At 37.0% G+C, this 24,596-nt stretch overlaps 2 protein-coding genes across 3 annotated transcripts in view; one reads left to right on the forward strand and one right to left on the reverse strand.

Moving 5' to 3' along the window:
- The window catches only part of CERKL (ceramide kinase like), a 105,577-nt gene extending 97,317 nt beyond the window's left edge, over positions 1-8,260 (forward strand). The window contains exons 11-13 of the mRNA XM_049615414.1: positions 1,959-2,055; positions 7,197-7,372; positions 8,024-8,260. Of these exons, the coding sequence (XP_049471371.1) occupies positions 1,959-2,055; positions 7,197-7,372; positions 8,024-8,105 (355 nt within the window). The 3' untranslated portion in view covers positions 8,106-8,260. The remainder of the gene's footprint in view (positions 1-1,958; positions 2,056-7,196; positions 7,373-8,023) is intronic.
- Positions 8,261-10,202: 1,942 nt separating this feature from the next.
- ITGA4 (integrin subunit alpha 4) overlaps positions 10,203-24,596 on the reverse strand; it is an 89,245-nt gene continuing 74,851 nt past the window's right edge. For both annotated transcript variants that reach the window (XM_049615411.1, XM_049615412.1), the window contains 11 exons: positions 22,810-22,960; positions 21,352-21,447; positions 20,586-20,665; positions 20,131-20,220; positions 17,748-17,838; positions 15,140-15,247; positions 14,221-14,346; positions 13,496-13,615; positions 11,590-11,688; positions 11,086-11,205; positions 10,203-10,510 (listed from right to left, as the gene is read on the reverse strand). In XM_049615411.1, the coding sequence (XP_049471368.1) occupies positions 10,415-10,510; positions 11,086-11,205; positions 11,590-11,688; positions 13,496-13,615; positions 14,221-14,346; positions 15,140-15,247; positions 17,748-17,838; positions 20,131-20,220; positions 20,586-20,665; positions 21,352-21,447; positions 22,810-22,960 (1,177 nt within the window). In that variant the 3' untranslated portion in view covers positions 10,203-10,414. The remainder of the gene's footprint in view (positions 10,511-11,085; positions 11,206-11,589; positions 11,689-13,495; positions 13,616-14,220; positions 14,347-15,139; positions 15,248-17,747; positions 17,839-20,130; positions 20,221-20,585; positions 20,666-21,351; positions 21,448-22,809; positions 22,961-24,596) is intronic.

Raw genomic sequence — 24,596 nt, forward strand, 5'->3', positions numbered from 1 at the left:
GACAACCACTGATTTCTTAATATTACTGAGGCTAGAATATTTCTGGGGTTTTGTTAACATGATTTTATTGTGTCACTTTCTGCCTATTTTGCTTATGTTCATGTGCTGGTCATTGAAAACATTATATTCCTGGTATTTCTTATGAAGATCTCTACTTTCAAATTTTAGAACAGACATAAATATCCTCAGCTTGAAAAGCAGGTATGTGGGTATATTTGGTACCTTTATAGTCAAAGGAAGCCAAATTTCAGTTATTTATATTTAGTGTGAATAGTGTGAATCTATTGCCCACACTTTCTTGAGACATTTTATATATGATTTTATCTACGAAAATATAAATACTTCATCTCTTGTACATTCTTTTCAAGCAGCTGTCCATTACTGCTCTGAAACTGTTTCTCTCCCACTCCCAAAGAGAGCGTAGAAGAAAGGATCATGAGTATTGTATAATATAGTCAAATCTAGATTTTCTCTGGAAGTGGAATAAAAGAATGACTATGTGCTTTGGCAATTTATAACATAATTTTAATGATTAGTTTCATCTTCCCTGCAAAATATTTAACCAGAATGATGAACAGCTAGCAAAGGGGACTGATTTAAAATTTTTTTCTTGGCAGTTGATACAAAGGTAACAAACAGGGAAATATCCAAAGTTAGAGGAGAAGAAAAACTGTATAGTTTGATACTAATAATCTAGATGTCAGTGTCCTCATCAGAGATTCAACTTTTAATTTTATTTTTTTTTCCACAGCAAAGTATAATTTAATTCAAAAGACATCAGTGCAAATTGCTGACAGAAATCAGTATTAAGTGTTCAGAGAATAAATGCATAATATGTAAAAAAAAAAAAAACATTTAGAACAGTGACAAGTATATAGGGTGTGTTTCAATTACTAATAAGTATTGAAAGTAGACATGAAGTGCTTTCATGTTTCTGAGTAAAAATTCAGCAATTTTTAAAAAATAAACACACAAAACATTACTCTGAATGTGTTTTGATACTATTTATTTGCAGGTGGGAAGAGGTGGGATGTTGAGTAAAACGAACATTGGACCCTGGCAATTAAGAGATCTGGTACCAGTGATCATTTTGCTTTCAGATCTGTGTGCCTCTGAACAGTTGACTTAAACTTGGGGTCCTCTCTTCCTTCTATATAAACTGAGTGAATGACTGGATAATCTCCAGGGTCCCTTACAAGTTCTACCCTGAGCTTCCATAAGACTTAAAGAGCTCTTTTTTATGTTGTTGTTATTCTTGGAATAACTTTATATTTGCCTTGAAATCAAGCTAGAAGTCATTTGCACATATTTCTGCAAACTGCCTTCTAAAGCTACGTGCAATTGTGAGTGGCTTTTTTGGCACTAAATCACATCTCTAAATTTGCAGTGTCTTATATTAAACTGAACAGTTATGCAAGATTAAAATGCTCAGTCATTTAGCTGAACATGTGTGGTAGCATGCGTCCCTCTCATCCATCCAAGGGCCACTTTTTTTTCCTATGTCACTTAGATCTGCCTATAAATAAATATTTAAATCACACTAGGTTTTTAGAAAGAACAATCGTCATACCATTTGTATTCACTGTTTTACATCTTCTAAAAACATACATGATTTCACGTTTAGAATCCTTAAGTAAATACATTGGATTTTAAATGATGTCTTGATACATGAATAGGATGCCTGATGGTTCCTTTTTTTAAAAAGCCCTTAATATAAGAGCTTGCTCAGAAGGGAGTCAATTGTTTAATCGAATTAATTTGAAGGTCTGTGCTGTTTAAAAATAATACAGCGAGATAAGATTTAAGAATTTTAGGTAAATTTAATGTGATGATGATTAAACTATCTTACCTAAAACTTCTAATAAACATGATGTTTGTTGGAAGGAATGATACACGGTAATTTCGGTTGCAATCACTTAATAAACTTCTCAGTTTCCCGTATAAAAATTTAATTTCAGATTAAATAACGGAAGCATGGCTCTTATAATTGCACGAAATACTTCTCGGCCAGAATTTATAAAACACCTGAAAAGATATGCCAGTGTTAAGAATCAGGTATGGTACATTATTTTTGCTACTTATATGCAAAGCTATTAATCATGGAGAGATATGCTGCAAGAGTTGACATAAAATCTGGCTTCCTAAGAAGGCGTTTTTTCTAAATAGATTAATCTTTTTTCTTTCCAAATTTGTGTTTCCTCCAAATTTTGAAAAGTATCTACCATATTAATATAGATTTGCCCTTTTTGAGCTAGGAATTGGCAGCTACATATATTGTGTGTGTGTGCACGCACACATGCATGCGTGTGCGTGCACACACGTGCAAAGAGAAAATAGAAAATGTAGTGTTATATTGAAATGTGAAGTAAATTAAAGCTAAAATTATATACTCAGCTGTTCTTCAGAATGAAAAGTGGTGAAATCTGATATTTTAATCTTGATGTTATGGCAGGAGACTTTCTCTAAAGTTATGACCTTTAGATTTTCCTGCCTTTTATTTACAGATCTGCCTACCTTGGCTAATTGAAATAGATAGGCAGACCTATTTTTAAAACACACCATGTTTAGCTAGTCATTATTCTATTCAGAACTATGATGTGTGGTTGTAGAGGGAGAGAAGATTTACTTCTACTTACGGGATTTGTTTTAAAGAGAAGCAATACCTATTATAAGCCACATTCTTTTGGCAGAGATTTTGACCCAGTTTTTATGTGGGTCAAATATGTGATTTCTGAAATTACGAGTCTTGAAGTTTATCGGTCTGCTTGTAAAACCCTACAGTCTCACTCCCTAAAGGCATAAAAGTGTACCTGGATGTAGCTGGAGAGAGTAAACAGGAAGACGAGGAGAGGACACTGAGTCACTAGCAGCTGAATCTTGCTTGCAGAAGTGGCCGTGGTGACTCACATTTTGCCCCTTTATAATTTTAAACTTTCATACACAGTTCCCCTGAAGTTTCAGTTCTCTACTACCCACTACGTTATTAGATGAGTGTTTACTGAGCAAACCAACTGAATGAAATGTTTAGGAAGTTGTATCCTAAAAATTATAGTCCCAACGTAGACAAAGGCAGACGTAAGGTAGGTTGTGAACTGAAGTAGTAACTTCACGTGTGTGTGTGTGTGTGTGTGTGTGTGTGTGTGTGTTTAGGAAAGGCAGTGATTGTCAAAGGAATGTATGCCTTTTGGGATGTGACTCATATTGTTTGAAATATTATTTTTCTTAATCTAAAGGCCGTACGTTCATTATTTTTCCTAAGTCAGAAAGTAGAAATACTCAAAATTGGATATTCCAAGAGATCATCAGTGTCATTACCTTGGTATAAACTTCTTAATCTTTTTCTATTAAATAAATGTGAGTGCTTAAATGAGTATTAACCTGAAGGTTACTTACCCTGAGAAGCTCTGTATTTATTTTAGGGAGGCACCTACTGCACAAATTATTTATGAAAATAAATTCTTTTGGAATTGCCTAAGGGGCAAATTTCTAAGGTAATTTCCATAGACGTCCTATTTTAAACATGAAAATAGCTTTCTTCAGATTTTTAAAGTAATAAATACTATAAAAATAAAGGCAATGACAGAGTGAATAGAATTCTATATAGGGAAAGAATTTTTTTTAAAGTGAGATCATGTTATGCAAGATATATTATAACCTGCTTTTCCCACTTACTGGCCATGTCTTGTTTTTGATGGAAAAACTGTGTGTGTGTGTGTGTGTGTGAGGGAGGGGGGAAGGGAGCATGGTCATTAGACTTAACTCTGATTGATTTAGCTCTTTACTAAAATGAAGTCCATGCTATTGCTGTGATTTTTTGACAAATTCTAAAAATGTTCGATGTAATGGCATATATACGTAAGTAGATGGATTCCCAAGGTCACTGCTTTTAAGCAATGTTAATGTGAGATGTTTAAAAAATACACATATGTACACGTGTGTGTATATTTGTAGTCTCTTAGTGTCTTTCCTTCATGGTGACGTTTTCAAAAATGTAAGTTTATATAAATCATGGAACATTATAAAGACCACATACAGATAAGATTATATATAATTCACTAATTCGTAGTAGTTGTGCTATCCAGAAAGGACAACATGGCACTGCAGCCTCAGGAGAGCCACAGTCTAGGTCTCTGAACCATCTTTTCCAGGTTAACTGAATCTACATATATATTGACAGTTCTAGAGCATAATGAAAACCACTGTCTGTGGGGTGACTAGTTTTGCCTTCCCCATCTCTGCGAAAATAGAAAAATACCACCCTTCTTTTCAACTCTGTCCTCTCACTGGCCTCCATTTCCTGTCCTCCATTCCTCCATTCACTTTGACCATTGTTTCTGGTAGGGAGTTTAAGACCCTTAAATGTTAGTCCTTCCTTGAGGACTTGTGTGCTGCCTTGTCGTTCTCTTGTGATACCTTGTCCTGAGTGTGCCCTCCCCCTTGTTTGAACCACCGTCTGAGCTTTGCACACTTTGGAGGTTCTGTTTTCTCTGCTGATCGTAGGACCACTGTGCTTTCCTGTGTGCTCAAGTTGTGAAACCCACGCATCTGGAGTCTGGCACGTTCACAGCTGACCTTATTGTCTTTCCCCTAAAGGTGCTCCTTCTATGATTCCCTGCACAGGGCAATGGTGTGAAACTCTACCCATCCTGGAGTTACTCTGGATTCCTCTCCCTCTCTCAATCCGTACAACCAGCCCACCAATTAGTTCTGTTCGTTCTCCTCTCCGATGTTTCTGAAATTTCTCTTTCACCTTAATTTGAAACTTAATCCCTTCTTACAGCAACCTCCTTCTGATCTTCCTTTTTGTCTGGTCTTGTGTTCCACACTTAATTCTACAGGGACTTTTCTAAAACACTTACCTGTTTCTCTCCTGCTGAATTCTTCAGTGCCTTGCTCATTCTTGTCAAGATGACATCTCATTTCCTCAGCATAGAATTCATGGCCCTTGTATTCTGGCCGTTATGTTGCCTCACCTCTGGTCATCCTCGCCAGATTTCCTATGCTTTGGCCATTGTACTCGTGTTAGGGCTGCCATGACAGATACGATAGATTTGGGTGCCTTAACAGAAATCTATTTTTTATAATTCTGAGGATAAGAAGTCCAAGATGGTGTTGACGGGTCTGATTTCTCCCAAGGCCTCTCTCCTTGGCTTAGAGATGTCTGCTTTCTGGCTGTGTCTTCACGTGGTCTTTCCTGTATGCATGCACATCCCTTAGTGTCTGTATGTCCCAATTTCCTCTTTTAAGGACACCAGTCATAGTGGATTAGGGCCTACCCTAAAAACCTCCTTCTAATCATGCCTTTAAAGACCTTATCTCTAACTGTGGTTACATTCTAAGGTACAAGGGGTTATGATATCAACCTATGACTTTGAGGGAGAGACCCAATTCAGCCCATGATACCATCTATGTCTCTAAAAAAAAAAAAAAAAAAAAAAAAAAAAAAAAAATCAAACACAGGCATTTATATCTTCTGTAAAAGCAAGTGCCAGAACACCACTATTACAATATCACAGTATTGTTCAATGTTTTGTAGTTGCGTGATGATTGCCGTATCTCCAAACTTCAGAAAATGTTTCCTCTCCAAATCTTCCTCCCTTCTCCTCCTTCAGGCTAACTCTTCTGTGTTAAGACTCCTTCACATGGGAAGCTCACCCAACATCCTGGGCCTGTTTGCCTCTTGTTTCTGTCCTTTAACTCTATGCTTACACCATCATGGCACTTGTATGTATCACAATTTTAACTGTTCACTTCTCTTCCTCACATCTTAAACATACCCTCACATGAGGTATTAAGCTCATGGCTCCCTAAAGTCCCATCTACCAATGTGGCTTCATAGGAAATGAATTTGCTGGGATGCATGGAGCTTCATTTTGCGAAGTATGCACATGAAAACTGAGGATTTAAGATAATAGACTTACGGGTGGTGGCCATCACTTCTTGAAATCTCTTGGCTTACAGTTGTCTCCTGCAGTCTGACTCTTTTGTCACATGGCATTCTTCTCTTTAAAGGACATCAGTCATGTTGTATTAGGGCTCAACCAGATGACCTCATCTTAGCTCCATTACATCTGCAAAGACCCTCTTTCCAAATATGGTGACATTTACAGGCACCAAGAGTTAGGACTTCTATGTATCTTTATTGGGAATACAATTTAACCCATAGCAGCCAGTTATCAATGACTCATTTAAAACACATTCTTTTTTACAAATTAACACGGAATGAGGTCCCCATGGCTTTATGTCTGAGATGAAGGGAAGTCTAATGCAGTGACTGCCAAGCAGTTGCACAGAGAGCTACTTGGGGCACTCTAATTCTATACCTCAATTAGAACAGCCGATGCCACCATGTAAACCCAGTATAAACCATTACGTAACCCACTGCATTATACAGTATAAACTGTAAAATCTGCTGGACTTAGGTTTCTACATATGTAAAATAAGGGTGTGGGGGAGGATGTTAGTTTTCTGTCAACTTTTAAAATTCTGTACCTCACTGAGGTTCATATGTGGAAGGGGGAAAAAAAACAATAGGAATAAACCCCATGTCATTTACCTAAAAAGTGAAACAAATGAGCTATTATTGTACATTGCTACTAAAAAGGTATTTGGTTATCTTATTTATGGGAATAAATATTTTTCCACTAAACTTTCCTTAAACAAGAAAAATGGAAATTTGAAGATACCTTGCACCATGTGGAGTGCTCAGAAAGCAAACGACTGTCTTGCAACATGTGTGCATCTTTAAAGTGGGAAATGAGGCAGGAAGAACACAGGCAAAACTCACATCAGATCGACTTTCTCTTTTCTCCTTCATAAGCTTAGACTGAGGTTCTTCCTAATTAAATTCTAAGTGTGAAACTTAAGAGTTTGCTTGACCTCACCCATACAAGTTGACAAGTTAGTGGATTATATAAATCTTCTGTGTCGACAGGTATTAAAAACTCAGTCTTTAATTGGAAATTGTATGGTACTGTATACAAATGCATACACATCTACTATTGGTCATAAAACAGGTTTGCCAGTAGCTAGTCTACCAAAGAAATTGGGGATCCCTGGCATAGACTTTCAATGCTATAACAATGTCGTCATGCATGTTGATATTTACATGCAAGAGCAAGCACGGTGAACTTTCTTTTCATTAGCAGTGTAGGGATAAAGCAAGTACCATGATGATTTACATTTGTTTTATTTAGTTCAATTTTCCATTTGTTGAGACTTACATTGTTGAAGAGGTTAAAGTTCGTCCGAGGACTAATAGCGCACCCAATCTAGAGGAGGATGCTGGGAGGCATGCAGCTGCTTCAGAAAACAATTTCCCTTGGAATGTAGATGGTGATTTAGTGGAAGTCGCATCAGAGGTCCATGTTAAGTAAGTGTAATTATTTCCCCGCCTTAAGTGTCCACCAGTAGACACAAAACTGAGTGCAATGGAAGTCTCCTTGTCGTGACTATTTTTTTTTTTAGATTAGTAAGTTAGGGAAGCATAAAAAGACCGATGTACAATTTTAATAAATAACTTTACACTTATTCAGTTGTTATATACACCTAAAGCATTTTCATATAGACTCAACCACAATTTATGAGTCTCTATTGGCATTGTAAAATTATCATTCTCCCTAAACTATACAGATAATGCAGGATTACAGTTTACATTTGATATTTCCAGTCTTTCCAAAGCATTCAACTTACTTCATGCAGACAAAATTGTACATACTGTATAAGTAACAGGAACAACTGGCACAAACAAGTTTAAGACTATGCAAACTCATTGTTGGTAAGCATTATGCCTCAATGGGTAAAAAGTACGCAGGAGCACACCACTAGCTGTGAGCTTTCTATGGGCACAATGCCTGGATTTTATAGTAATCACTGGTGCTGAGTTATCAGGCCCCCCAGTTTTACAAGATTGCAGCTCTTCCAATGTTTAACTATCGGTAGATTTGTATTGGGTATCATGTACCATACTCTATATGTGAACAATGATAGGTTGATGAAATAATCACACCTATCTTTTTTACAGATTACACCCAAGACTTATCAATCTTTATGGAGGAAGCATGGAAGAAATGAATGATTCTGAAGTTAACTGTAATTGTTTATAAAAGGAATGTACAAAATAGAATTTTAATGGGAGGGAATATGGTCATTCTTTAAACATATCCTAATAGGAAACAAAATTCTTATTTTTTAAAGAAATTTGCTATTTTGTTACTAAAAATTAGCTTCTAGAGCTTTAAAAAATTAGGCAATATAACCATTTAAATTATGGGTTTTGGAAAGCATTGGAATGGAAACTATTTCATATACTTAAAACATCTAAATTCTTTTACTTTGGAGTTACTGATTTTACAGGATGATTGTTTTAACTTTTCAGGATTTGAGTCCATCAGTCCTGACATGAAATTTCCTGTAGCCTGGTACACATGGACTAGAGTTTATGTAAGGATGCCCTGATGAGGTACTAATCTAGATTTCAAATCTTTCCAACATCTACATTATTTGCCAAAAAAGGAAAGAAATTGTTATGGTACCAATTTTGGGACTATTCCCTGAAAGTTGAAAACTGTTGATTTTCTTTAAAGTGTTTTAAAATTTGTAACACAGATGTTTATAGCAAATTTTAAATTACACAAAATATCACACGGTCTAGGAGATGCATTCTTTGTGCTTCTGAAAGTCCTATTATCCAACAATTATAACACATTGGTTTCAATGTACTCAGTAATACTGAAAATGCTATCATTTCAGAAAAGAGCCAAATTTCAATTGCCTCAGGGATCATCCTCCACCACTGATCCCAGAGGTTCTCCTGAAAGACTTACTTTGTTTTTTAGGTAATGAAAAAACAGATCTTTTGCTTATATAAAGGGTACTTTTTAAAGCTTAATTACTACTGGTAGACAGTGAGTTCAGGAGGTTTCCTGCTCTCAGCATTCGAGGAGTGAAACCCAGTCACTTTCACAACCTTGTTCTGGGGTCAGCAATTATATACTGAGGGCTTGTGAAGAGGTAACTTCTAGAAATTTCAGCTGAGAGAGACAGCTGGTGGCAGGGCTTCCGCTAAGGAGATATTTTCCCTAATAGCTAAATTAGAGGGAAGTCTTACTACCTGATCAACAGATTTTCAAAATTGCCTACAGAAACCTCTATGATGGAAATTTTGATGGCACATTTTATTCACTGAAAACAAGCAAAATCAGTAAAGTTAGATTTCTAAATTTTGTTTCTCTAGTTCCATGCAGAAGAGAATGCTCTTATAGACCTGATAAAAACACATTTAATACATAGTTTTGAAGAGAAAGAGTAACATCTAAACAAGGAGGTGTATTTGCTTAATTTGATAGGCAATATTTTACTCAGTATCTAATTTATATGAAATACTGGCCTCTAATCAGGCCCTTTGTAGAGTTTTGGTTTTAAGAGTCATTAGTGAGGTACAGTTTCCATATTTTACATATATCAGTGTATTAATATTTGAAATATCAGCTAAAGTGCAACATTCACAATGTTTCAGAATATAAATCAGAATTTTTAAGTATTGTTTTCATAAGCAAAAAATTTTCACTGAAAATGGATTTTAGAAATTTACTCTGGGGTACCCTTAATAAAAATGTGTTCTAAGATGACTAGCAGATTTACACCTCTATAAACATATATTCTTTTAAAACATTATGTATATATACAGAAAGAAAAAAAAACCCAAAGCTGTATAAACAATTATTCAGAAGTCATCTTATTAAGCTCAAACCAGTGTATAAGTTCATTCTGAAGTTTGCTCATCAGGATCACAATCCTCCTACATAGTCTGAATAAATCAGAGCCCATCATGAAGGTATTACAAATAAAGGTGTTTAAAGATAAAATCCACTTTAAAACATTAGTGGTCTTCTTGTATCCATTCAAAAATTTAAGAACAGCTCTTGGAAGTATGTTCTCTGAAGATATTTAGCAGGATTTTTCAAACAAGTCTCAAAGATCTATTAGAAATGAATCATTACCTATCCATGGAATTTATTTTACTGAAGCAAGCACATATGGTAAATAATTTCTTTTAAAGGAATGCTATTTCAAGTCCAAGACTTCTCCAAATGAGTTGTTTACTTCTTCAATATGATTGAATTCAGATGCAATATCTTCGAGGGATTACTTACCTTGAATAAATTGAATGCTTTAGTGTTTTTCTATCCATTTAAGAGCTGAAAGATTCTCTTTGGATATATTAAATATTCCCTTTGCAGTTATTTTCCTCTCGAAGAGTAATCATTGCATAGATTTTTCATTTGCATGGAGACCCAATATGTCACAAGGTCATGAGTAAAAGAAGTACATAGAAGAAGTCAGTGTTGTAAACAACATCTTAAGTTTCTTTGGTTAACCTGAGTCCGTTGTCCTCTCAATTTGAAAGATGTCTTCAATCATCATTGCTTTTGCTGTTAACGTAACTCCAACTGTCTCTTCTGTTTTCTTCTTGTAGGATAGATTTGTACTGTCTTTTAAAGAAACCAACCTGAAAATGGCATTGCATAATCATTAGTGTATTACTACAAACATATTACACTCCTATCAAACTCACTGTCCCGTGTAGACAGTAAAATCTAGATGGGAAATACTGGGTTTAAAGAGCATTATTTTTGTTACTCCAGGACTGCTCAGTGACCCACATTCTCCAAAATGGACATTAAAAATAATATGCAGTGTTTTCCAAATGCTTTTTTTATTTTTATTTTTGAGAGAGAGGGAGACACAGAACCCAAGGCATGCTCTGAGCTGTCAGCACATAGCCTGATAGGGGGCTCAAACTCGTGAACTGTGAAATCATGACTTGAGCCGAAGTTGGATGCTTAACCGACTAAGCCACCCAGGCACCCCATCCAAATGCTTTTTTTCGAGAACATCTTTCAAAACTAGTGTTATGGTCGGAATACTGGCTGAAGTCAGGAGAAATGGGAGATCAGTACTATATACTCATTTGGGAATTTAAAAGTACTGCAATACTTTAATAACTTGGGAGTCGCAAAAGTCACTTTGTGAAAGTCAAGAATGTTGTATTTGGTTTGACATTGGTAATTATTAATGACTTACCTTCCACATAACATACGAAATCAATAAAAGTAAAATAAGGCCAAGTAGCAAGCTACTTGAAATAATTGCTATTGTGAAATGACGTTTGGGTCTTTGATGATGTAGTCCTTCAAGGAAAACCTACATAAATTAATGAAAAGAAAGAGCCACCAGTTTAAAAGTTGCTTCTGTTCCTTGTGAAGCCCCACCCTCACCCCAACCCATGATTCCTGTAGTAGTTTGAACAACCCGTCCCCTTCTCTTGCCGGTTCTAATAACCCTAGGAAACACTGGTAACTGTTGAGCTGGATGGCCTTGCACCATGGTTCTTCATCTGGTTAATGCTACCAAGTTTGCCTCCTGAACGAGCCATCTGCGTCCTTTCCTGGCACCAGTTGCGGAAAATGCCAAATCTCAGTAAACTATTTCAAGCCCTCCATGATCTAGTCAATCTATTTTCCTGACTAAACACCCCAGCAGGTTTTCCCTATAATTGTAACGTTTCATGTAAAGGGGTAATCTTACATGTGCAACATTTTCATCCTTGTTTAGTTCAATAACTTTTGGATTAGGCTCTGGAAAAGCCGTTGCTCTTATCTCAAATGTGAGCGCTGAAGTCTCATCCTGTTAAATAAAAGAAAGATCACTGTAGCCTGACTCATAGTTTTATTTCATGAAGATGTACTAGTAATTTGTCATGATCCTTACCTACGATCTCAGAATTTTACAACTTATCTTCCCCAGTGTATTTCACCATTTGTGGTTAATTGTAATGCAATGCTTTCTTTGCTTCCAAAGGCACAGCCGTGGTATTAATTTTCCTGGCATCATTTTGTTCAAATCCTTTTATTAAACATGACTACTTTGCAGATAACTTGATTTAGGTATTTGTAATAGTTAGCAGTGTATTTTTTTCCTAGTCCGTCTTTTTTCCCAAAGGTGACTTTCTTCACCTGATAAATGGTTCCTCAAACTTATTTTATCTAGGCTTTTCTTTTTTTCTAAAACAGTGTTATCATCTTGCTGTTGTAAAATACCTATAGTTTAATACCGTAATGGAAAAATACGATACAGGTAGTTATAGCATGCCAGTATAAAATTGGTAGGTGAACTCTGAGCTTTACTACCTAACAGATGGACTTTATAACCAAGAATCCATGGAGCTCAGGAATCTGGGGATGGGCTCCACAGACTCTAACGACCTTTTACAATTGCATGTAAAATTGAGGGTTTTTTCTCATATATGTATTCATTGAGGTAGATGAGAATATGTTGTTTAGGAATTTTACTAAAGAAGTCTATGACCCTCAAAAGTTAAAACTACCGCACAAATGTTATTTAATGTTTTGGAAAGAACATGGAGAATTTTAGGGGTAAAAATAGATTACATATTTTATTAAAGCAGTGGTTTCCAATAGGAATGCTTCTATCCCCTAGAGGACAGTCAGCAGTTTCTAGACTGTCAGGACCTGGGAAGTGGTGTACCAGCATCTAGTTCGTAGAGGCCAGCAATGGGCTAAACATCCTACAATGCACAGCACCTAACACGAAGGAATTATCTGGTCCAAAATGCCAATAGTGCCCACTGTTTAGTAACCTGGACCTCAAGAGTAGGAGAGGGCAAACTGCTAAAGTTTAATGGTCTCCTAACAATTTTTAGCACAACTGGAATCACAACAGTCTTCTTAATTCCCTATCTGGTGCATCTATTCCGCAACCCCCCCCACCCCCATCCTCTTTACCACTGTGTGGCAATTTCAAATACTCCTCTTGAAACAAAACCAAACCACTGATTTTCTTTGGCTTACTATATGCCATGCACTAAATGCTTTACAAAAAAAGTATCTCATTTAGTCTGCAACACCCCTGCAAGAGATTATCAGATGAGGAAATGGAAGAACAGAACTCCAGATAAAACTAATTTTATGTCAGTAATCATAAATATGCATACTCATTTCCAGGAAGAAGTCCAAGATGTTTATTTGTTATTGTATGTTTCTGTTTTATTGTTGATGAATGTTGATGTTTTAGTTGGGTTTTATGAAAGTTTTGCTTCTTAAATTTTATGCATAATTTCAAGTAGTTTAGAAAAAACCTTAAGGTTACATAAAATGTTAAGGTAGTCCATTTCTTTGACTTAATCAAGGTTCATAAATAGATGGACATGCTTTCTAAAATAAACCTCTTAATTATTCCATAGTCTATTCTACAGTCTTATCTGTTTAATTACAAAAGCTGTATCATTTAGACAATGTATTCAGCTAAAGCGATAAACGGAAACACTTTTAGAGTTCCACTCCCAATTTTACTATTCATACCTTTTTAATTACTTCAATGCCTCCTCACATACCAGCCTACCTAAATAAGATGACTGAATCTGTAGATTCTGTATAAACTTATCCACAAAGTTGTCATTGTATTTTAGACTTACCATTTCTGAAAGAGATGGGCGGCCTTCCAACTGCATGTGAACACTGGCTTCTTTTCCACTTTCCATATTCCCAAAATTACATAAAAGACTTAAACAGTATGGATCAGCTTTTATGCAGAACTTGAAAAAAATACCAAAAAGCTACATTAAAACTTTTTTAAAGACGACTAAAATATTTTACATGGAATTAAACATCTCCCATTTGTGGAGCTTGTTTTATAAATTATAACAAGAAGTATTTGAACTTGAAGCATGTGGTCTCATTCTTAGGAACTTAACCTTCTGAGACAGAGTTACAACAAAGACTCCTAATCAGAGCCTTGCCAAGTCACATGTTCCGTATTCCTTGTTAAACTTGGATTATTTGAATGTGAGATGTCTTCCTTGGGGGGTTTGTTTTTTCATAAATTCACTAATATGAAAGGAGTGATAATCTTATGCCACAAAGTCTGCTCAGCTGAGTACTATATCTTGGCCTTCTACAGGGTCTGGAACAATGTCTGGCTGGCATGAAGTAGGCATTGGTTTAGATAAATAATGAAATTGTATAGTATATTTAACCCTGGGTCTATCTCTCCCATCATGTCTATTCCTCCCATGCAAGTGTATTAACTTGTTTCTTTCCTACACTCAGCTGACAGTTCAAACCCAGTGGTTCTTGGTTTTAAGGTTTCACTTCTGTGTGTTGGAAAGCAAAACCTACAACCTAAGAAAATGAAACTTACCAATAGCTTCTTATCAGTCTTTGACAAGAATCTGAAGATGTCTTTCAGGGTCTCCAGGGGACCTTTATCCTGCTCTAATGCACACTTTCTTTGATAACTTTTAAAATGGCAATCTCCAGCAGTAGTCTATAAAGACAGAAAAATGTTACTCCATATTGGAAAGAACGGCAGAAGCTACACGGTCTTGAAAGGTCCAATTGGTTACCTTTTCTAAAATATATCAAGTATCTCTGAATTGTGAAAATATCTTTTGGACAGATTTGGGAAAGATTAAGTCTCTATGGCACAAACACAAAAACCCAGAGACATTTTAACAAGGTGGGATACAGATGCTAAAGTGATACAGGGCCTAACCTTACAGAAATTAAAGGCAATGTAAAAAATGGACATTTGGACATTACCATGAAATTAAAATTTCTTTTGTTTTAGACACAAAACAGTAACATGTTATATCAGCATATCCTGCTGTCTAAATCTGGAATTCAAGTAAATTTTAAAATTAGATCTCGAATCTACATAGCAGATTTATTTGTTGGCTGGTTGTCTGGAAGATGGTAAGCTAAAATAATTCTGATGTAATCATCAACATAAGAATATTATTTTTTTTTAAAAAAAGGCTGAAATACTGATTTTCCAACAGCAGCCTCAAGATTTATAGAGAACTTCACCAACAATTACTTCCACAGGGCCATTTCACAAAGAAAACGCACTGAAGATGGTAGAGCAGAGTTCTGTTCTATACCGTATATGTCAAATGCGGAAGTCCCTACGACCTGACAGTTCTATGTAATGTATAACACTCAAAGTATATTCAGTAATTGCATGATGCATTCACAGCTTACAGTGGGACTCAAACACGTTAACAGACATATCCATTTTAGCAATATTACTTAGGTTAAAGGAAGGAACCCATTTTTACCTGGACATCCAAAAGGTTGAACAGCTGATCAGTTTGGGGGGCAAAAGAATTTGGTACCATTATTTCCACACTAACATTTGGAGCCATGCTATGGCCAGTGTTGATAACCTGATAAGGAGGAAAAGTTTTTCTTTTAGCAACTTAAGAATATTTTTCATAAACATAGGTACAGATATCAATGATTTTTCAGGGGGAGGCATGGGTTTCATGCAACATTTATAGTGCTGGTGGTTTGCAGTTGGCAGTTGCATAGCAAAAGGAGACAGAATATCCATATCCAGAACTTTAAAAATGTTTGCTAATAATTTATTCATTATTCCTAGCCCTCTCCTTGATATTGATTAGTCTAAAGAAAAAGACAACAGCATACATTTGTATGGGACATTATGTGTCTAAAAAAACCATGATCGATTGATCCTCACAAGCGTCCCATGAGGTGAGCTGATGTTTTATTATCCTCCAGCTCAGGAAAAGTCTCAGAGATGTGAATGATGTGCCTAAGATGGTTAAAAAGTGACAAGAATTAGGACCAAACCTCAGGTATTCTAATTCTCAGTCTTATTTTCACAAAATCACTTTGTTGAGAGGATAATCATCATCACAGTAAGCGAATAAGAATATATTTTAGTTCAGAGTAATGATGCTGCTGATACACTCAGAAAATCAGAAGGGGGTAGGTTATTGGGTTTTAATAGTAATGCACATCTAGCCTTTTAAGAATAACGCGTGGTGGGGCACCCGGGTGGCTCAGTGGGTTGAGCATCCAACTTCGGCTCAGGTCATGATCTCACGGTTCGTGAGTTCAAGTCCCACATTGGCTCTGGGCTCTGTGCTGACAGCTGAGAGCCTGCTTCAGATTCTATGTCTCCTCTCTCTCTGCCCATCCCCTGCTTGCACTCTCTCTCTCAAATATAAATAAACATTAAAAAAAAAAAAAGAATGCATAGGTATGGGGCACCTGAATGGCTCAGTCGGTTAGGCATGTGACTCTTGGTTTCAGCTCAGGTCATGAGTTCAAGCCCCATGTCTCTTTCTGCCCCTCCCCCACTTGCTCTCTCTTTCTCTCTCTCTCAAAATGAATGAATAAAGAATAATGCATAGGTAGATGATATTTCTTTATTGATAAATCTCGGGATTGCAGCTCCCTGAAGAAGGAAATTGGGCCAAAATAATTGCCATCTGGGCGTGTAACTACGGAACCAATACAATATCTGATGTTCCACAGAATCTGAATGAAACAGCATCACTCATAGATCTGCAGTAATCTTTAGAATGCACATGACCTGGAAGAACAAACATGTACCTGGCCTATGAAAACTGCTAGGCCCTGGAGGCACAGGGCACTTGCAAAAGGCAGTTTCAAGCAGTGGGTAACCAGCACTGCCCAGACCCTCAGACGACATCTTCCTCATGCCTGCAAATGATCAGTCTAACCTAAAATATTCTTCACCTTTCTTTGCCTAGTAATGTTGAGACCTTTAAGAACATTTTCAAACTTGCACAGCCTCACCAAACCTAGAGATTCAAAGTACCTCCAGTCCCAGTCACTCCACTGCAATTTAACTGGAAAAAAAACTATTAATTATAACTTAATAAATAGACCTTCTAGAGTTTAGCGCAGTTTCTGTTTTAGTTTAACAGAGCACAAACTCCCACTGGGCTCTGACAGGAGCATTTCTTGGGACTTCAAAGTGGAGAGCTATATTTTTCAACACTGATGTATATTAGTATAACATAAAGTTGGGTATACGTAGACTCAGTAGGATTCCAAGGTCATTCTCTAAATCTGAGGCAGGGCCCAGGAATTTGCATTTTGAAAAAGCACCTCAAGTGATTCTGATATCCATTTTTAAAAGCACTGCCTTACCAAAAAAAAAAAAAAAAAATGGCCTTACCAAATATTAATGTACCTAAATCTAGACTCACTGACATTCTATAGATTGTTCTATGGCTCTAAGAATGTTTGGGCAGTGCTTTTGGTTCAAAAAATATTTTTGTGGCCATTATCTCCAATTATCACCATCCATGATGCATCAAAACTTTGACAGTAAACATTAAAAAGTTTCGCTTTATATTAATATGTTTGGATAATGATACTCTTTTTAAAAAGATTATTTAATGAATGACACATCACTTATAACAGGCCATCTACCTATGGCCTAAAAGGCTGACCAAGCAGATCTTAAATGGAGATGCAGGAGGTAAGAGCTTCCTTTACTGGGTAATGTCAGCGCTTATATAAAAGCTTGAATCAAGAAGAGAGTTCACAGATTCACACCTCAACCTATCCTGATCTCTGTGTGCATCTTGAGTGGATGCAGTTCCTCCCATAACTTTGTGTGTTTCAGCAGTTACCTCCATTCCTCTGTTTGCTCCTTCCCACTGTATTGTAAGGAATTGTGGGCTTCAGTAACAGGATAGAGATAAGGGTTGGGAGGGTGGCAGGGGGAAGCAAGAGCCCAGGAGGAAAGTCCATGAGTAACCGTGCTGCTGTCAGCCATGGGGGTCCTGGGCTGAGGGATATCACAGCATATGATGTCCTCTGGAGGATACAGCAGGAACAAGCTCTCAGTTTGTTACAAATATCCCAACAATCAACTTCTCTTACATGAAAAGTGAAGTTCATTTTCTCTGACATGCATGTTTCAGGCTCATTTTCTTCCTTTGGTCCATACACAAATGAAGTTGGGTTTACAAACCTGAAAGAAACAAATTCAAATTTGATTTGTCTTACTTGATGGGGTATTATCAACAGTCTTTCTCTTTGGTCTGGATTATTGCATCTCTCTTAAATATGGCATTTAAGACTATATTCCCAACTACAGATGCCTCCTAAGCACCACTGAATATTTTTGGTTTCTTGGTAAGATAAGAATTTAGTGAAATGTAATGAAAGCAGAAAGCCATGTGCTCTTTCTCACTAATATCCTCTGTTTGTCTTCCCAGCACTGACCATTCCTTTTCTCTTAGTTCTCAAATGATTCACATCAATTTGACAATTAGGAGACAAATTCTTAGCTTTTCCCTACAATTCTATTATCTTCCTATAAATCAACCTATTTTACCTATTTTTGAGTTCTTTTTTTTTTAAGTTTCATTATTTGGGAGGTGGGGAGAGAGAGTGAGTGAGTGAATGAATGAATGAATGAAACCCAAGCAGGTTCCTCACTATCAGTGCAAAGCCTGACATGGGGCTCAGTCTCACAACTGTGGGATCATGACCTGAGCAGAAATCAAGAGTCAGACGCTAAACTGACTGAGCCACTCAGGCGCCCTGGAGTTCTTTCTATAATCCAATTCCTGCTGGCTATTTGTAATGAAACCCAAGGTAGGAGAACAGTTCAAACGTCAGTAAGTATGGTCAACTTTTTGGTTAAGAATACAAGGTTGTCATTCTTTTGCCTGTGATTAGACATATACATCAGTAGTGGCCTTTAAGAAGTATTTTTCTTGGGAATCCCAACTCTAGCAGTTGCCCTCATTTGTCAGCTAATGTGAAGTAATACACGTTAAAGACTGGTTACACAGAAATACTGAAATGCTATAGATTTAGGCAGTTTATACTCAAAGAACATTTCTTGCCCAAAATCATACGTAGAGGACACTCCTCATAAGAGGATCAAGAAAAGGAGGTGAGAGATGAGGCTTCAAAACCAGGAATATGCCATCAGCTCTTCTCTGCTCCCCACTGACTCACTAGATTCTCTCCTGAATGGCTTCCTCTTTCTTCTGCTTGTTTTATCTCGCAAACTTGATACTCTATATTTTCAGTTGCAGACACCATTTTTATTAAAAAAATTTTTTTAATGTTTATTTTTGAGAGAGACAGAGCATGAGCAAGGGAGGGGCAGAGAGGGAGACACAGAATCTGAAGCAAACTTCAGGCTCTGAGCTGTCAGCACAGAGCCCGATGTGGGGCTCGAACTCACAAGTCATGTTCATGACCTCAACCGAACTTGGACACTTAACCGACTGAGCTACCCAGTGCCCCATCATTTTTTCTTTATATAATTACATGCCATCTCTATGGGTGATTAAAAATGATTGGCGATGGTTTTATTTACAGCAACAAGAAAAGCTCATCAGTCCGTGTGTTTGGTACCTCCTATCTTCTATTCCTTTAAAAATAATGGTTTTAAAGACTAATAGCCTGAGTCATTTCCAATAAAATCACAAAAGGTTTTCTCAATACCCCTTAAATCTTTCTCCATACATTTCCTTCTTGATCTGAGGAGGTCCACACAATCAGTCACTAACATTGCGGGGAACCAGTGAATGCTGGCTCCGAGGCCACAAGTGAGAAACTCCATAATTTATGGGTATGGAGAGTGGACAGGGAACACCTTGCAGCTGGCTCTCTCATAACTCAATCGTTTTGGCACAGAAGTAGATGTGGGCTCTGGAGAGTGGTGATTTGACCAAGCTTATGCTGCTCTGAACTTCACGCTTGCCATAGCCACTGAGCTTGATTCATTCCAATTGAATGCTGCCCCACACTGGGGCCCCTGGCCTGCACAGCATAAAACTGAAAGGTTGGGCATGACCTGCTAGAGGCTTATGGGACTTTTCCAATAATAAATCTCCAATTGGGTGCTAGTTTGAAGAAGTCTCAGTAATGATTATAGAGTGCATGAAAATAACGAACAGATAAGCAAGGGAATGCAACACTTAAGGTCTGGGCTAAGGGACAGAAACAGCATAGGATCTTTCCTTAAAAAAACTTAAATATATTTTAGACCAATAATGTAAGAAGAAACAGAATTTAAAATCTGCTTTCCGGGTTCCTGGGTGGCTCAGTCAGTTAAGCATCTGACTCTTGATTTCAGCTCAGGTCATGATCTCGTGGTTCGTAAGACAGAGCCCTGTGTCTGGCTCTGCACTGATGGCGTTAAGCCTGCTCATTCTCTCTTTCTCAAAAATAAACCAACATCTGAAAAATGAAAAAATAAAATCAGCTCTCAGCTTTATAGGAGGCCTTAGTATTTACTTACCCATGAACAGATAGCATGACTTCATACTTGAGAGGTATTGCTAAAGTCACTTTGTTACGCTTCAGATTGTCCATTTCTCCTTCATTTGCACTACAGAAGCAAACAGAAGACACCCTGTTAGAATCCATCAAGCATAAAAATCATCTTCAGAGAGAACTAATCACATACCATGTATACCTAATATACTTGGAGGCTTTGGGGAGTGGAGAAAAAAGCAGATGCAGTAGTAAGAAATGTTTATGACAGGGTTGGCAAAAATTTGCTCCCATTATTTACAGTGTTATTTGCTCCACAGACAGATTTTTTTTTTCCTTAGATCACACAAGCGAAATTTTCTCCGCCAGACAATGGAACACAGCTCCAATGATTCTCCCTAACTCCCCCGCCCTACCGACACCCTAAAGTCAGGGGTCCATTTCCTTTAGCACAATTCTCTTTTTCACAATGAAACGTACCAGGTGGCATGCACTGTGATGTTGAGATCCTCTTCTGCTCTGCTGAGTGAGCTCCCATCCAGGAGAAAGCTAATATCTATCTGTAAAACGCAGAGAGGGACATGCCCATTTTTTTTAAACGTAGAAGTAGTATTTTTTATAATCTGAATTTTAATTTCCCTTAATGTTTATGGTCTGTGGAATGCAGATTTGAGACTAAGTTCTGGAAGCACAGATTACCCCTCTCTTAGGCGGTGGGCTATGGGGACGCTGTTGGGTTTGTGGCAATTTTAAAGCACCAGCGTTTCCACAAGTGACACTCAGAGACAAAGCCGCCTCTAAATGTAAAGACAGGCAGGTCCAGACTGACAAAATTAGAGATGCTTTAACAACTTGAGTGAGGACTCTTGCCAGTAACACCTTTTTGTATAGCAGAGGTAACATGCCTGGCAGATAGGACCACCTGGGGTGGAGAGGGGTGGGGGGAGTGTTGGAGAAGGGTGAGACAGGGTAGCAGAATCCTGATCCACACATTCACATGCCCATCTTGACACAAACATGTGCCCCCGCTTTTTAAAAAAATTTTTTTTTCAGTGAACATTGCCAAGAATATAAACACAATCTCAAAAATCTCAAGCCCAGTTGGTTGGAGTTTTATTTCATCATTTAGCTGCTTGCTCTAAGCAAATAAATAATAACGGTAAATTTTATATTTGCATGTGGCATAAACATGGAAGAAATAGAAAATATTTTATATTCATGTTAGTAAAACATGCTAAATGCTTACCCTTGATAGGTGATCTACATATATATATCCAACACTGCAGTCGAGTTTTACTAAGCCAGCACTGTCTGTTACTTCACAGTTTATTTGTTTCTCTTCCTAAAAGGAAAAATGAAACAACTGGCTTAGGTAAGAAGGAAACCCGAAGTTTATAACATATGTTAGAAAATGGTTTTTTAAAAGAAAATCATCCCTGAAGAATTTGCTCTCCTGGAAGACTTTTTTTTTCTGTTTACTTTGGGGATAAATAGAAATAAAAATAAAATTTATAAATATGTAAATAAAAATTTATAAATATGTGTGTACATGGATACACATATATTGGTATATTTTAATACTCATGTAAATTTTCCACAGAATACTTCCTGGACCTGTAGCTTTCATCCCTGTTTGTATTGTCTATTTAATTCAAGATCCAGTTCCTTGAAAAACCTTGAAGCAAGGAATTAAGGAAGTCCATATTTCATTGGCCCTCTTGTCTGAGATGTGAGAATGTGACAAAGTATATAATTGTAATAACGGTCATCACAATTAGATATATATAGTCAAATATTCAGAGAAATGTATATAAATATACACTGTTAGCTATATACTGTAGATGTATATACACTAGACATGTATATATACTATATGTACTATATATACCATATAACATATCACATACACTGAATATTTGACTTTTCTCTCATACTATTGCAAATAGGCTGCCGATGCTCTAGAGAAAAGGGTAACTTATTTCTGAGGAGTCAAAGACCTCTCTACATGTCCTTGGTTTGAAGAGATGGCCTCTGGATAAGAGAGGAATACATTTGCTAAGGGATAAGATAGGCATCAAGAGAGAAAGTGACAGGCTTTTCCCTTTGAAATCAACCTTATTAATGCCTGGATGATGGATTTAAGTGTTGACGATTGAGGCATGGTGGTAAGAACAGGTCTCTAGGTGCTTCAAACTCTTGTAGGAAAAGAGAAATTGCCTGTGATCTGGTTGGCACCAAGATGTCAGAATTTGTGGAAGACTGCTGGTTGTACAGTATTTGTTGGAAGTTCTTTGGGAACAATACTGAGCATGTGAACTTAAAATGAAGAGCAGTAACTATGGGAGCCCAGCTTAGAGGACCAATATTGCCTGTGCAGGGACCCCAGCCAAGAAGAGCAGGATCGTAGCACCAAATGAGCATGTCATCTGTGAGAAAAGCAATGGCACCCGAACAGCTTGCTTGGACAATTGGACAGTTGCGTCTCTCACACAGTAGCATTTGGAAGCAGGAAGCTAACTCTTTTGATCTCAGATCCCAAGGAACTTGTCATTTTGATCAGGAGCATGAACGAAGTGTCAAAAATCAACGGAAGCTTGAGTGATAAGTCTGCATCTACCCCAAATATTTAGGCATAACATTGATGAAATGGAGTATACCATTTACACTTTAAAAAACGAATGCGACTGTGGTTTTTGAAACTTACCAGATCTAAAATCTTAACGAAGTAAAGACCAGAGGGGAGTCTGATGTGCAGAGTCGTTTCGTACGCATCATCTCCAGCATTAAACAAGGACACGTTCAACATCAAGGTCTTCATACTTCCAACAGCAAGATAGGTCTTATTTTCATGTGGCCTGAAAATTGATGTTAATATTTAGTTCTTGTTTGGGAAATAAAAATCCCATCTCCTCGTTTATCCTGAACATACAGTACTAATTTAGAAAAACACCATGGGGAGATGATCTCACGCAAGTAGATGCAAATTCATGCTCGAAAGAACTCAATTTCTCGTGTTTCAGATAAATTCAGCCAACTATTACCCAGGAAGTTTGTTATTTTTAATTAGTTATAATTAAGCAAATCTGCTTTACATTTTCTGTTTCACTTCTTCTATACTTTAACAGATTTTTCTCATATTTCACAGTATTTTTTTTTCCAAAAGTGAAGATGTTTATTTCTTTTCTTTCTTTACCCTTGGAAAGACACTGAACTAGCTGTTGCCCAGACCGAAGGGGGAAATGGGGAGTAGTAGGAGAAAAGGAGAAGAGAGAGACTACCTCCACCAAAATAGAGGATGTTTTGGTGGAATGAGCACAGCCCATGAAAAGGACCGCTAGGCCCAGCAAGTGGGTGCCACTACAGTCTGTCGCACTACCTTCAATGTCTTAAGGCAGGCTGGCTACTTCTACCAATAACCAGACCAAGTTAAACACAGAACTGCAGCCATGCTTCATTGTCCCATGAACTGGAAAGAGAAGGTTGCTGTGAATCTAGACATAGGTGTGAGTGAGTTCAAGTTCTGGCTCTGGCCTAATTCTTTTGGGTTATAGGAGGTCATTTAGCATTTTTAAGCCTCAGTCACCATCTGTAATAGTAATAATTACTACTCTGAAGGTTTGGCTCATGCACAGTCCACGAAATCCACAGAAAAATACCTTGATATATAAAAAACCTGAGGCTTAAGGAACTGATTCAAAGTATCACAGCAGGAATGTTCTAAAGTCTCAAGGTAAATGTCTGCACAGCCCAGTCTCTCTACCAATTAGAGAATTAGAAGAGTCAAAGAAAACTTGTACACAATGATTCTATAATCTCTCCTTAAAGACAGACATTCTTAGATATTAATTTTTAACCAGTGAAGGATGTGACCCAAGGCAAAGCATCAGGTGAAGGTAATCCTAACAATTAGAAAGGTAAATATTCACCTAGTACGAGAGAAAGTTTCCCCATGTTTACATTGTATCATTCTAATCAACATCTGTATAGAAGATTAGTGTTTGGATAAACTAAACATATAGTCTGCATTTAATAGTTATTGCTGAATTGATTTCAAACAAACGGTATCTGGGAACAGAGTTTAAGGACAGGTTTCAAAATTTATTCTGTGAAGACACATGAATGATCAACTGTAATTGAAAGCTCCTATATAATCATGATATTCATTATTCCAGATACAAAAATAAATTCCCACCCTTATAGAGCATATATAGTAAAGGACAGATGTATAAACAAAATTTAAACAAATATTATAAATACATGGAAGGGAGTTGTGAATAAGCAGCTCTGGGAAACCAAGGCAGGAACCACTTTTGCCTGAGGGTAGCAAAGGCATGTTGCTTCTTTTTTTTTCTGCCATTCTGATTATTTAGATTTAATTTTGGGAGTACTTTTTTTTTTTTTTTTTTTTTTTTAATATAAAGGTATGAAAACTTCATGATTGAACATGACTTAATGTGGATTATACCCTTAACTGATTTCTCAAGTCCTCCT

The sequence above is a fragment of the Panthera uncia genome (genome assembly GCF_023721935.1).
Source record: "Panthera uncia isolate 11264 chromosome C1 unlocalized genomic scaffold, Puncia_PCG_1.0 HiC_scaffold_3, whole genome shotgun sequence".
NCBI classification, from domain to species: Eukaryota; Metazoa; Chordata; class Mammalia; order Carnivora; family Felidae; genus Panthera; species Panthera uncia.